This window comes from Rhinichthys klamathensis, unplaced genomic scaffold (genome assembly GCF_029890125.1).
Source record: "Rhinichthys klamathensis goyatoka isolate OS25496 unplaced genomic scaffold, OSU_Roscu_1.1 h1tg000116l_1, whole genome shotgun sequence".
NCBI lineage: Eukaryota > Metazoa > Chordata > Actinopteri > Cypriniformes > Leuciscidae > Rhinichthys > Rhinichthys klamathensis.
Genome location: NW_026606653.1, coordinates 417501 through 432527, shown reverse-complemented (window position 1 = coordinate 432527; position 15027 = coordinate 417501). Strand labels below are relative to the sequence as shown.

General features: G+C 43.9%; 1 protein-coding gene across 1 annotated transcript in view; it reads left to right on the top strand.

Annotated features, from left to right (window-relative positions):
• Window positions 1–311: 311 nt before the first annotated feature.
• The window catches only part of LOC130088306 (general transcription factor 3C polypeptide 1-like), a 45249-nt gene continuing 30533 nt past the window's right edge, over window positions 312–15027 (top strand). The window contains exons 1-3 of the mRNA XM_056255025.1: window positions 312–573; window positions 13442–13630; window positions 13957–14133. Coding sequence (XP_056111000.1) covers window positions 353–573; window positions 13442–13630; window positions 13957–14133 — 587 coding nt within the window. The 5' untranslated portion in view covers window positions 312–352. The remainder of the gene's footprint in view (window positions 574–13441; window positions 13631–13956; window positions 14134–15027) is intronic.

Genomic DNA, 15027 nt, shown 5'->3' with positions numbered 1-15027 from the left:
ACCTCATGTTAAGGTTGTTAAATATTGAACCTTATATTGTACAGTGTAACCGAACATACTTTTGTTAGGTTAGCTTTTGTTTTACTTGGCTTTTCTGTTGTATGTCTCGTTTTAAATGTTGTCGTTTTTTAATGTAAGGTTATATTTTATTATATGATTTGTACGTTTTCATTGTATTTGCCCCGTGAAGCGCGCTGTTGTGGTGTGGTAGTGCCGGATGCGGCCGGCGGGTGTCAGTGCACCGGAATCAGCAGCAGCAGCAGTAGAAGAAGAAGAAGAAGAAGAAGTGCTCCGTAGTGTTCGGCTGTGTTGTGGTGTCAGTTTGTTTTCTGCTGACTGACAGACAGCGACGATGGACCCGCTGGACGCGGTTCTGGATGAGGTTGCTCTGGAGGGTTTGGACGGGATCAGCATTCAGACGCTCTGGTTGAGGCTTCGCACCCGTCAGCCCGAGTTCGGGTTGAGTCTGGATCCGCTCAGTCAGCAGTTCATCTGGAGCTGCTTGATCCGAAGCGAGGAGATCCGCTTCTACCTGCTGCCGGAGAGCCGGAGAACCGTCACCCTACACGACCGGTACCCGCCTTTACCACAGGCTTTACCACACTCAGTCACACTGTCTAACACGACCGTTACCAGTCTTTACCACACTCTTACTGCAGTCACACTGTCTCACACGACCGTTAACGTTAACTTACCAGTCTTTACCACACTCTTACTGCAGTCACACTGTCAAACATGACCGTTACCAGTCTTTACCACACTCTTACTGCAGTCACACTGTCTCACACGACCGTTACCAGTCTTTACCACACTCTTACTGCAGTCACACTGTCTCACACGACCGTTACCAGTCTTTACCACACTCTTACTGCAGTCACACTGTCTCACACGACCGTTACCAGTCTTTACCACACTCTTACTGCAGTCACACTGTCTCACACGACCGTTAACGTTAACTTACCAGTCTTTACCACACTCTTACTGCAGTAACACTGTCAAACACGACCGTTACCAGTCTTTACCAGTCTTTACCACACTCTTACTGCAGTCACACTGTCTCACACGACCGTTAACGTTAACTTACCAGTCTTTACCACACTCTTACTGCAGTAACACTGTCAAACATGACCGTTACCAGTCTTTACCAGTAGGGCTGGGCGATATGGCTGAAAACTGTATCACGATATCAGTGTTTCATATCGATATCGATAATTATTGATTTTTTTATGACCCATTTAAAATAAGGACCAGGAGAAAAAATATATTACATTTAAACATTTTTATTTTAAACTTAACCTTCCTCTGATTACAATCCCAAGACAGAAATGTCAACACAACCATGGAAAACTCAAATAATTAAAATGTAAACATAAGTCTAAATTCACAATCAGACCTGCAAACTCCTCAGAGTAAAAAAGGTGACAGTGGCGCGGCGGGACGTGGGTGGTGGGGGTTTGTGATCGTACGTGCCCCCTGCTTGATTTTTTTTTTTGAGACATCACGGTTCGGTACGATTTCGGTACAATGGAGTGAAAAGCAAAACAGAAATATAGAAGGCATTTTTATAAATGTCTTAAGCCTTGTATTTTTTAAATAAGTTTTATTAATAAAGGCATAGAACCAGTTTATTTATAGTGCACTGATAATAGTTTTATATAATTGGTTTATTAATTAAACTAATAAAAAGATAGATATGAGATATGTTTGGTAATTGTACCTGAATGAATTTAAAATTAATTTGCTATATTTCAGATCAATATATTTGTTTTCCTTAATTTTAATTAACCCTAACTTTATTCTCATCAGAATTATAAATAATTGATTTCCGTATAAAATAATCTACCAACACATTTCACTTTCTTTTTTAATCAATGTGTAACTTAAAAATAAACATATAGTGCTCTGTTTTGAGGACAAGAAATGAAAACCAATGCGATATGATGAATGTCCAAAAGATGGAACACACAGACTGTTTTACAAAGGGGTTGGATAAATATGTTTTGCTTTTAAAACGGTGTGTGACAGTTGTAGGTTACAGTTTGACAAGAAATACAGTGTGACAAAAGCACAATGTTGTGTTTTATTGCGAGTATAGGCCTACACAAATATAAGTAAACACTTTGCAGACTGAATGATGTCCTGTATTAACAAAATGACGGAGTATGTTTTTATGTCTCCACTGTTCGATCGCGCCCGCGTGTCTCTCTCTCTCGCGCCCGTGCCTACTCTCTCTCTCTCGCGCGCGCGCCGCACACACACACACACACACACACACACACACACACTCCAGCATTGCAATCTTGACATCGCAGCCTGTTCATTATGCTGTGTTCACATCAAACGCGAATAGAGCGAATTATCCAATAATGTTTCGCAATTCTAGCCTGCATGCAGATGAAGGACACTCATTTTCTGCTTATCAATCGCCGGTTACTGAAGAAGAACCCAGCAGCACGAGACAACGATGGCGCAACCAAACTGACACGTTACATGATTGCCTGAGCGTGTCACTCCCTACGTTGCTAGGTTACCAGAGAGCGAGTGCCTTGATAATGCAACCAAGCTTCGCAACCTGTGGTTTCTTCCGACGAAGAAAAAAAATATCGAACGTTTTATCGAACACATTTTTTATTGATATCGATCACGTGTCTATCGCGATACATATCGTTATCGTTTTATCGCCCAGCCCTATTTACCAGTCTTTACCACACTCTTACTGCAGTCACACTGTCTCACACGACCGTTACCAGTCTTTACCACACTCTTACTGCAGTAACACTGTCTAACACGACCGTTACCAGTCTTTACCAGTCTTTACCACACTCTTACTGCAGTCACACTGTCTCACACGACCGTTACCAGTCTTTACCAGTCTTTACCACACTCTTACTGCAGTAACACTGTCTAACACGACCGTTACCAGTCTTTACCACACTCTTACTGCAGTCACACTGTCTCACACGACCGTTACCAGTCTTTACCAGTCTTTACCACACTCTTACTGCAGTCACACTGTCTCACACGACCGTTACCAGTCTTTACCAGTCTTTACCACACTCTTACTGCAGTAACACTGTCTAACACGACCGTTACCAGTCTTTACCAGTCTTTACCACACTCTTACTGCAGTCACACTGTCTCACACGACCGTTACCAGTCTTTACCACACTCTTACTGCAGTAACACTGTCTAACACGACCGTTACCAGTCTTTACCACACTCTTACTGCAGTAACACTGTCTAACACGACCGTTACCAGTCTTTACCACACTCTTACTGCAGTCACACTGTCTCACACGACCGTTACCAGTCTTTACCACACTCTTACTGCAGTAACACTGTCTAACACGACCGTTACCAGTCTTTACCAGTCTTTACCACACTCTTACTGCAGTCACACTGTCTCACACGACCGTTACCAGTCTTTACCAGTCTTTACCACACTCTTACTGCAGTAACACTGTCTAACACGACCGTTACCAGTCTTTACCAGTCTTTACCACACTCTTACTGCAGTCACACTGTCTCACACGACCGTTACCAGTCTTTACCAGTCTTTACCACACTCTTACTGCAGTCACACTGTCTCACACGACCGTTACCAGTCTTTACCAGTCTTTACCACACTCTTACTGCAGTAACACTGTCTAACACGACCGTTACCAGTCTTTACCAGTCTTTACCACACTCTTACTGCAGTCACACTGTCTCACACGACCGTTACCAGTCTTTACCACACTCTTACTGCAGTAACACTGTCTAACACGACCGTTACCAGTCTTTACCACACTCTTACTGCAGTCACACTGTCTAACACGACCGTTACCAGTCTTTACCACACTCTTACTGCAGTAACACTGTCTAACACGACCGTTACCAGTCTTTACCACACTCTTACTGCAGTAACACTGTCTAACACGACCGTTACCAGTCTTTACCACACTCTTACTGCAGTCACACTGTCTAACACGACCGTTACCAGTCTTTACCACACTCTTACTGCAGTCACACTGTCTCACACGACCGTTACCAGTCTTTACCACACTCTTACTGCAGTCACACTGTCTAACACGACCGTTACCAGTCTTTACCACACTCTTACTGCAGTAAAACTGTCTAACACGACCGTTACCAGTCTTTACCACACTCTTACTGCAGTCACACTGTCTAACACGACCGTTACCAGTCTTTACCACACTCTTACTGCAGTCACACTGTCTAACACGACCGTTACCAGTCTTTACCACACTCTTACTGCAGTCACACTGTCTAACACGACCGTTACCAGTCTTTACCACACTCTTACTGCAGTCACACTGTCTAACACGACCGTTACCAGTCTTTACCACACTCTTACTGCAGTAACACTGTCTAACACGACCGTTACCAGTCTTTACCACACTCTTACTGCAGTCACACTGTCAAACATGACCTTTACCAGTCTTTACCACACTCTTACTGCAGTCACACTGTCTCACACGACCGTTACCAGTCTTTACCACACTCTTACTGCAGTCACACTGTCTAACACGACCGTTACCAGTCTTTACCACACTCTTACTGCAGTAACACTGTCTAACACGACCGTTACCAGTCTTTACCACACTCTTACTGCAGTCACACTGTCTAACACGACCGTTACCAGTCTTTACCACACTCTTACTGCAGTCACACTGTCTAACACGACCGTTACCAGTCTTTACCACACTCTTACTGCAGTAACACTGTCTAACACGACCGTTACCAGTCTTTACCACACTCTTACTGCAGTCACACTGTCAAACATGACCTTTACCAGTCTTTACCACACTCTTACTGCAGTCACACTGTCTCACACGACCGTTACCAGTCTTTACCAGTCTTTACCACACTCTTACTGCAGTCACACTGTCAAACATGACCGTTACCAGTCTTTACCAGTCTTTACCACACTCTTACTGCAGTCACACTGTCTCACACGACCGTTACCAGTCTTTACCAGTCTTTACCACACTCTTACTGCAGTCACACTGTCTAACACGACCGTTACCAGTCTTTACCAGTCTTTACCACACTCTTACTGCAGTCACACTGTCAAACATGACCGTTAACGTTAACTTACCAGTCTTTACCACACTCTTACTGCAGTCACACTGTCTAACACGACCGTTACCAGTCTTTACCAGTCTTTACTGTTAAGTTATGTTTCTTTTACTGCGCATGTGTGAAGAGCACCATTTTATGGGTTAGCGCGGTTTGTTCAGTTGTTGTTCGGTCTGGCGTTCTATGAGAGGTAGAGCGGCTGTGTTAAGTGATGGAGCAATAAAGAATCTATTGTCTGATAACTGTTGTAGTTATTGAATCAACATTGGTAGCAGAGGATGGCTGCTGCTGGGAATTACAAAAATCCCCCACCGTTTGACGAGAAGACGGCTTATGAAAGTTGGAAAAATGAGATTGAAATTTGGAGACGCGTTACTGACCTGGAAAAGAAAAAACAAGCCTTGGCAGTTACTCTGTCACTAACGGGCAGAGCAAGGGACAGTGCTCTGGAAATTTCCGCTGAGGATTTGAATGACGACACGGGAATGCAAACACTCATAGCGAAGTTGGACTCTGTATTTTTAAAAGAAGAAAAAGATCGGCAGTACGAGGCGTACACGGAGTTTGACCGGATCACTAGAGAGAGCGGTGTTTCTATGGTGGAATACATCGTCGAGTTCGAACGTCGATACAACAGGCTACGTAAGTTCAAAATGGAGCTTCCTGATGCCGTACTAGCCTTTAAGCTACTTGATACTGCCGGACTTACTGTTAAAGATAAACAGTTAGCACTTACAGCTTGCTCTAGCGTTTCTTTCACTGATATGAAATCAGCCTTGAAAAGAATTTTTGGAGATAACGTTACTTCACCACGAGAGGGCGGCAGTGTACTACAAAACACAGATGGTGACACTGCCTATTACACGAGATATTCAGGAAAACGGGGACACAAGTCTAACACTACACAACAACCCCAAACCATAGCTCAAGGCACAAACCCTCTTGATAAATATGGAAGAAGAACGAAATGTGCAATTTGCCAAAGCACGTATCACTGGGCAAAGGACTGTCCAAATAAAAAGGAACATGTAAGACTGACAAAAGATGAAGGACTAAAAGATGACGTTGAAGAATGTAACATCACTTTGTTTTCAAATGAATCTTTGTCTAACACAGAAATTTTCATGGTGGAGGCTTTAGGATCAGCTGTGATTGACACAGCCTGTACAAGAACTGTGTGTGGAGAAAAATGGCTTGAAGATTACACAAGTGGGCTGCCACAGAGTGAGTTACTAAAAATAGATGACAAACAAAGTGCAAGACCTTTCAGATTTGGTGATGGCAAGGTTGTTTATTCCACAAGGAAAGTTACCATTCCAGCAAGGATAGGACATACCAGATGCAAAATAGAGACAGAAGTTGTTCCTGCAGAAATACCAATGCTTTTAAGCAAGACTTCATTGAAAAGAGCAAGTGCAGTTCTGGACATTGCACGTGACAAAGCAACGATGTTTAAACAACCTGTTAAACTTGAACTAACATCTTCAGGACATTACTGTGTGAATTTGAGAGAAGACAGCCATCCAGATGAAAAGGAGACAAGTGAGAACAAGACACACAATGAAAATGAAATTCTTGCTGTGACAGAAAACATGACAACAAAAGAAAAGGAGACAGTCCTATTGAAACTACACAGACAATTTGGACATGCTTCAGCTGATAGACTGAAAAAATTACTGGCCTGCTCAGGTAATCACGATGATGAAAGCAACACAATTCTTAAGAACATTGTTAAAAACTGTGATACATGTACCAGATACAGCAAGCCAAAACATAAGCCTGTAGTGGGTTTGCCTATGGCATCAGCCTATAATGAGACTGTGGCTGTGGACTTGCATGAGCTTGAGCACGGAGTATGGTATTTGCATGCTATTGATCATTTCACACGCTTCAGTGCAGGGAGTATCGTCACCACAAAGAACCCAAAAGAGATAGTGAAGCATTTTATTCACTGCTGGATAAGTGTTCATGGTCCCCCATGCAGAGTGTTTAGTGATAATGGAGGTGAATTTAATAACGACGAAATGAAGGACATGGCTGAAAAGTTTAACATTGAAATCAAAACAACGGCAGCGTACAGTCCGTGGAGCAATGGCCTTGTTGAAAGGCACAATCTGACCCTAACTGAAATTTTGCTGAAACTGAAGAGGGACAACAACTGTGACTGGAAGACAGCTCTAGATTGGGCACTAATGGCAAAGAACTCCATGCACAATGTGCATGGTTACAGTCCCTACCAGTTAGTGTTTGGGCAGAACCCGAATCTTCCCTCAGTCCTCACCAATAAGCCTCCAGCTCTAGAAACAAGTACGAGTAGTTGGATAGCTAAACAAATCACCACACTACATGCAATGAGAACAGCATTCACAGAAGCCGAATGCTCAGAGAGAATTAGAAGAGCCCTTCGTAAGCAACTGCGGCCCATTGATGACAGATATGAAACGGGAGACAAAGTGTATTATAAGCGAGTAGATTGTAATGAGTGGAAAGGTCCAGGTGTGGTCATAGGCCAAGACAGTGTGGTTGTATTTGTCAGGCATGGTGGAACCTATGTTCGGGTGCATCAGTCTAGACTAAGAAAGGTGGATGACCCACAAACAAACCTGGAGGAGACAGAAAGGGAACAAATGAAAAAAAATGAAAATCCCACAATAACACCAGCAGCAGATCTTAGTGACACTGAAAGTGAAACTGAGGAAATGACACCAGAAAATGACGAACCCATTAATGCTGAAGATGTCAGTGAACCTTCTGCATCAGTGCTACCTGGAGGTGATAGTCTTTATCAATCCCACACGCCACAAACCTGCTCATCCACGAACTGTGAAGGTCTAAGCCTGAAAAAAGATCAAATAGTTAAATACACAGATAATCAAAGTGGACAAATCCATACTGGAAAAATCCTCGGCCGAGCAGGAAAGGCAACCGGCAAACACAAAAACTGGTACAATTTGCAGTTCAGTGAGCCTGAGGAAACCGCTGGCACAACTGCATCAGTCAATCTAGGACAAATGGACAATGTTCAGGTGATTCCATCCGAACATGCTAAGTTGAGCACTGGCTACAATGATGAAGATATATTGATAGTACATGATGATCTCTTCACGCATGAAAAAAATACAGAACTAAGCACCTGGAAGAGAAATAACGTCTTTGAAGAAGTGAAAGATGAAGGCCAGAAGTGCATCTCCACGAGGTGGGTGTGCACACTTAAAGAAACGACTGCTGGAGTTGTACGTAAGGCCAGACTAGTGGCGAGAGGCTTTGAAGAAATGAACACTCAAGACCTTCCCAAAGACTCACCTACATGTGCCTCAGAGTCTCTTAAAATGATCATGGCAGTAATATGTCAAAATAAATGGCAGCTAAACTCCATGGACATTAAAGCAGCCTTTCTACAAGGTAAAGAGTTAACCAGAGATATTTACATTCGCCCACCACAAGAAGTGCAGAACAAAGGAACCATATGGAAGTTGAAAAAATGTGTTTATGGCCTAACAGATGCTTCTTTATTCTGGTATAATAGAGTAAAAGACACCATGCAACAATTGGGAGCTACCGTGTCAAAGGTAGATCCAGCAGTATTCTACTGGGTGGATGATTCCTGCAAGGTGATGGGGATTCTTGCGTCACATGTGGATGACTTTATTTGGGGTGGTACAGATGCATTCTCCATAAATATCATTCCTCAGTTGAAAGCTGCCTTTCAAGTCGGACGGGAAGAACATGACAGTTTCAGCTACATTGGAATAGAAGTACATTCTAAGGACGATGAAATACAAGTACAACAAGGAACGTACATAAAAAATCTGCAACCCATCCCAGTGGATTCCACCAGAGCAACACAACGTGAGGCGTCATTGACAGATGTTGAGATGGACATGCTTAAATCAAAGATTGGACAAATATTGTGGGTTGCCAGGCAAAGTCGTCCTGACATTATATATGACATATCCATGTTGGCATCTAACACAAAGCATGCTACCGTTCAGACCCTGCATTGTGCAAATAAACTTATCAGAAAACTGAAATCAGAAGAGGTCATCTTGAGGTTTCAGTACTTAGGGGAAAACAGTTCAGTTAAATTGGTGGTGTACAGTGATTCCTCAATGGGAAATCTTCCGGATGGTGGTACACAGGGTGGTCATTTCATCATGCTTATGGGGGAAAATGGAAAATTTTCTCCTATATCTTGGCAGTCAAAACGGATCAGAAGAGTTGTACGGAGTACCTTAGCGGGAGAGACTTTGGCACTTGCAGATGGAGTTGACAGTGCCGTTTTCCTCGCTACATTATACTCTGAGATTACCACTGGTGGCTCCTCATGCATCAACGTGCCTATTGTGTGTGTAATAGACAATCATTCTCTTCTTGATGCTCTCAAATCTACAAAATCTGTAACCGAAAAGAGACTGCGCCTAGAAATCAGTAGTATGAAGGAGCTTATACACTCTGGAACTATTCAGCAGATCTTGTGGTCAGCCACTAAAGAGCAGCTAGCTAACTGCTTGACCAAAAAGGGTGCATCTGCACTTGGCCTTCTGAAAGCCCTCAGCACAGGTGTTTGCTATCTTAAGCACTGAATGGATTTGCTTATGTTTTGTCAATGTAGACATTTAAACTGAGGTATTTAAGTTAACCTGTTATCCTGTTATAATAATAACCAATGCTTATGTTATATCTTGAACAGTTTTTTCTTTATAAAAAAAAAGAGGGAGATTGTTAAGTTATGTTTCTTTTACTGCGCATGTGTGAAGAGCACCATTTTATGGGTTAGCGCGGTTTGTTCAGTTGTTGTTCGGTCTGGCGTTCTATGAGAGGTAGAGCGGCTGTGTTAAGTGATGGAGCAATAAAGAATCTATTGTCTGATAACTGTTGTAGTTATTGAATCAACATTTACCACACTCTTACTGCAGTCACACTGTCAAACATGACCGTTAACGTTAACTTACCAGTCTTTACCACACTCTTACTGCAGTCACACTGTCTAACACGACCGTTAGCAGTCTTTACCACACTCTTACTGCAGTCACACTGTCTAACACGACCGTTACCAGTCTTTACCAGTCTTTACCACACTCTTACTGCAGTCACACTGTCAAACATGACCGTTAACGTTAACTTACCAGTCTTTACCACACTCTTACTGCAGTCACACTGTCTAACACGACCGTTACCAGTCTTTACCACACTCTTACTGCAGTCACACTGTTTTACACAACCGTTACCAGTCTTTACCAGTCTTTACCACACTCTTACTGCAGTCACACTGTCTCACACGACCGTTACCAGTCTTTACCAGTCTTTACCACACTCTTACTGCAGTCACACTGTCTCACACGACCGTTAACGTTAACTTACCAGTCTTTACCACACTCTTACTGCAGTCACACTGTCTAACACGACCGTTACCAGTCTTTACCACACTCTTACTGCAGTCACACTGTTTTACACGACCGTTACCAGTCTTTACCAGTCTTTACCACACTCTTACTGCAGTCACACTGTCAAACATGACCGTTACCAGTCTTTACCAGTCTTTACCACACTCTTACTGCAGTCACACTGTCTCACACGACCGTTACCAGTCTTTACCACACTCTTACTGCAGTCACACTGTCTAACACGACCGTTACCAGTCTTTACCAGTCTTTACCACACTCTTACTGCAGTCACACTGTCAAACATGACCGTTAACGTTAACTTACCAGTCTTTACCACACTCTTACTGCAGTCACACTGTCTCACACGACCGTTACCAGTCTTTACCAGTCTTTACCACACTCTTACTGCAGTCACACTGTCAAACATGACCGTTACCAGTCTTTACCAGTCTTTACCACACTCTTACTGCAGTCACACTGTCTCACACGACCGTTACCAGTCTTTACCACACTCTTACTGCAGTCACACTGTCTAACACGACCGTTACCAGTCTTTACCAGTCTTTACCACACTCTTACTGCAGTCACACTGTCAAACATGACCGTTAACGTTAACTTACCAGTCTTTACCACACTCTTACTGCAGTCACACTGTCTAACACGACCGTTACCAGTCTTTACCACACTCTTACTGCAGTCACACTGTCAAACATGACCGTTACCAGTCTTTACCAGTCTTTACCACACTCTTACTGCAGTCACACTGTCAAACACGACCGTTACCAGTCTTTACCAGTCTTTACCACACTCTTACTGCAGTCACACTGTCTCACACGACCGTTACCAGTCTTTACCAGTCTTTACCACACTCTTACTGCAGTCACACTGTCTAACACGACCGTTACCAGTCTTTACCAGTCTTTACCACACTCTTACTGCAGTCACACTGTCAAACACGACCGTTACCAGTCTTTACCAGTCTTTACCACACTCTTACTGCAGTCACACTGTCAAACATGACCGTTACCAGTCTTTACCAGTCTTTACCACACTCTTACTGCAGTCACACTGTCTCACACGACCGTTACCAGTCTTTACCACACTCTTACTGCAGTCACACTGTCTAACACGACCGTTACCAGTCTTTACCAGTCTTTACCACACTCTTACTGCAGTCACACTGTCTAACACGACCGTTACCAGTCTTTACCACACTCTTACTGCAGTCACACTGTCTCACACGACCGTTACCAGTCTTTACCACACTCTTACTGCAGTCACACTGTCAAACATGACCGTTACCAGTCTTTACCAGTCTTTACCACACTCTTACTGCAGTCACACTGTCTCACACGACCGTTACCAGTCTTTACCACACTCTTACTGCAGTCACACTGTCTAACACGACCGTTACCAGTCTTTACCAGTCTTTACCACACTCTTACTGCAGTCACACTGTCAAACATGACCGTTAATGTTAACTTACCAGTCTTTACCACACTCTTACTGCAGTCACACTGTCTCACACGACCGTTACCAGTCTTTACCAGTCTTTACCACACTCTTACTGCAGTCACACTGTCAAACATGACCGTTACCAGTCTTTACCAGTCTTTACCACACTCTTACTGCAGTCACACTGTCTCACACGACCGTTACCAGTCTTTACCACACTCTTACTGCAGTCACACTGTCTAACACGACCGTTACCAGTCTTTACCAGTCTTTACCACACTCTTACTGCAGTCACACTGTCAAACATGACCGTTAACGTTAACTTACCAGTCTTTACCACACTCTTACTGCAGTCACACTGTCAAACATGACCGTTAACGTTAACTTACCAGTCTTTACCACACTCTTACTGCAGTCACACTGTCTCACACGACCGTTAACGTTAACTTACCAGTCTTTACCACACTCTTACTGCAGTCACACTGTCTCACACGACCGTTACCAGTCTTTACCAGTCTTTACCACACTCTTACTGCAGTCACACTGTCAAACATGACCGTTACCAGTCTTTACCAGTCTTTACCACACTCTTACTGCAGTCACACTGTCTCACACGACCGTTACCAGTCTTTACCAGTCTTTACCACACTCTTACTGCAGTCACACTGTCTAACACGACCGTTACCAGTCTTTACCACACTCTTACTGCAGTCACACTGTCAAACATGACCGTTACCAGTCTTTACCAGTCTTTACCACACTCTTACTGCAGTCACACTGTCTCACACGACCGTTACCAGTCTTTACCAGTCTTTACCACACTCTTACTGCAGTCACACTGTCTAACACGACCGTTACCAGTCTTTACCACACTCTTACTGCAGTCACACTGTCTAACACGACCGTTACCAGTCTTTACCAGTCTCTTACTGCAGTCACACTGTCTCACACGACCGTTACCAGTCTTTACCAGTCTTTACCACACTCTTACTGCAGTCACACTGTCTCACACGACCGTTACCAGTCTTTACCAGTCTTTACCACACTCTTACTGCAGTCACACTGTCTCACACGACCGTTACCAGTCTTTACCAGTCTTTACCACACTCTTACTGCAGTCACACTGTCTCACACGACCGTTACCAGTCTTTACCAGTCTTTACCACACTCTTACTGCAGTCACACTGTCTCACACGACCGTTACCAGTCTTTACCAGTCTTTACCACACTCTTACTGCAGTCACACTGTCTCACACGACCGTTACCAGTCTTTACCAGTCTTTACCACACTCTTACTGCAGTCACACTGTCTTATCTCTTAACTTCGTATTACAGTGAGTCATGTTTTGATTTATTACATTAGAGGTGTTTATCCCTAATTAGATACATGTATTCTTTTGCATTTAAGGCCTGTTTAGAGCACAGATATGTGCTTTCTGCAAGACTAGTTTAGTTGAATAATCATAAGCAGTGCAGTAAGCACATCATGATTGCAGTATGTGTGTGTGTGTGTGTCGCAGGTTTGTGGAGGTGGACCGGAACACGGGCATCCACGAGATGCGGCAGGCCGAGGCGCAGGACGTGTACCCGGTGTGTGTGCTGGCGGACGACCCGCGCGGCCTTCAGGGCTCCTGTGTGTTCTTCAGCGAGCGGCTCGACGTGTGTGAGCAGATCCGCGCGCCGCTGACGCTGGAGGAGGTGCAGGCGCGGTGAGGGACACACACACACACACACACACACACACACACACACACTCTGACCCGTCTCTCTGCTTCCTCAGCTGGGGCGAGCGGCTGGTGATGGTGGGACACACACACACACACACACACACACTCTGACCCGTCTCTCTGCTTCCTCAGCTGGGGCGAGCGGCTGGTGATGGTGGGACACACACACACACACACACACACACACACACACACACACACACACACACACTCTGACCCGTCTCTCTGCTTCCTCAGCTGGGGCGAGCGGCTGGTGATGGTGGGACACACACACACACACACTCTGACCCGTCTCTCTGCTTCCTCAGCTGGGGCGAGCGGCTGGTGATGGTGGCGTCTGCTGAGCTCCGCCACCGTGCGCTGATCGGGCCCGAGGGAAACCCGGAGCTCAAGCTGCCGGATCTGTGCTACTGTATCCTGGAGAGACTGGGCCGAGCGCGCTGGCAGGGGGAGCTGCAGAGAGACCTGCACACTCGCATCTTCAGGTGCTTACACACTAGGGATCGACCGATATGGATTTTTTAGTGCCGATACCGATACCGATTTTTTTCCCATTAGCCTTAGCCGATGACCGATACGGGCTGCCGATTTTCTTGAGCCGATATTTGGAGCCGATACATTTTGCTCCCTCAATTTACATCATAAAAATGACATGATGTTAAAAAATGTTACAGGTCTCAATTTAATAAAAGTAACATTTATTTAACGAAAAAAATCAATATTTAACGAATAGTAAAAACATGTGAGGTAGAACAAGAACAAGTAGATAAACAATATTTAACAAATATTAAAAACATGAGGTAGAACAAAAAAAAGTTCACTGCTGAAAATAAATATTTAAGCATAAATAAAATAATTACACTATTGCACACAGTAGCAACCAGCATAATAAAGTGCACAGTGCACACTGTACTTCATTTTAAAAGTAACGAACTATTTACTGCCATGGTTTAAATTTTTCTACATAAAATAAAATGAGCATGTCTAGTCTCTAATATCACTGCGATGGCGAGGGAGACACAAACCACACGCGTCCAAACCTCAGCCAGGTGGTCGCTGAATAAATCTCCCACAAAAAGCACGGAACAACGTTGGTATTACTTAATCCTATGACCAGTGTTCGTAACAGCTACCGTACGCATACTAGGGCTGTCAAAATTGCTCAAATGGCGTTTGTATATTCCCTCTAAAAAACATATTTGAGCATATCGTCGTGCATTTGGTCAATGACGCGCATCACGTCAATAACAGGACAAATTAATACAAAGAGACATAACTACTAGTATTAAGTAGCTTATTTGAGTTTAAACATATTTGACAACGTATTACTACAAAAAAAACGAGTAAATCAACTAATGGCCAAGACCGCAGAGCTCACT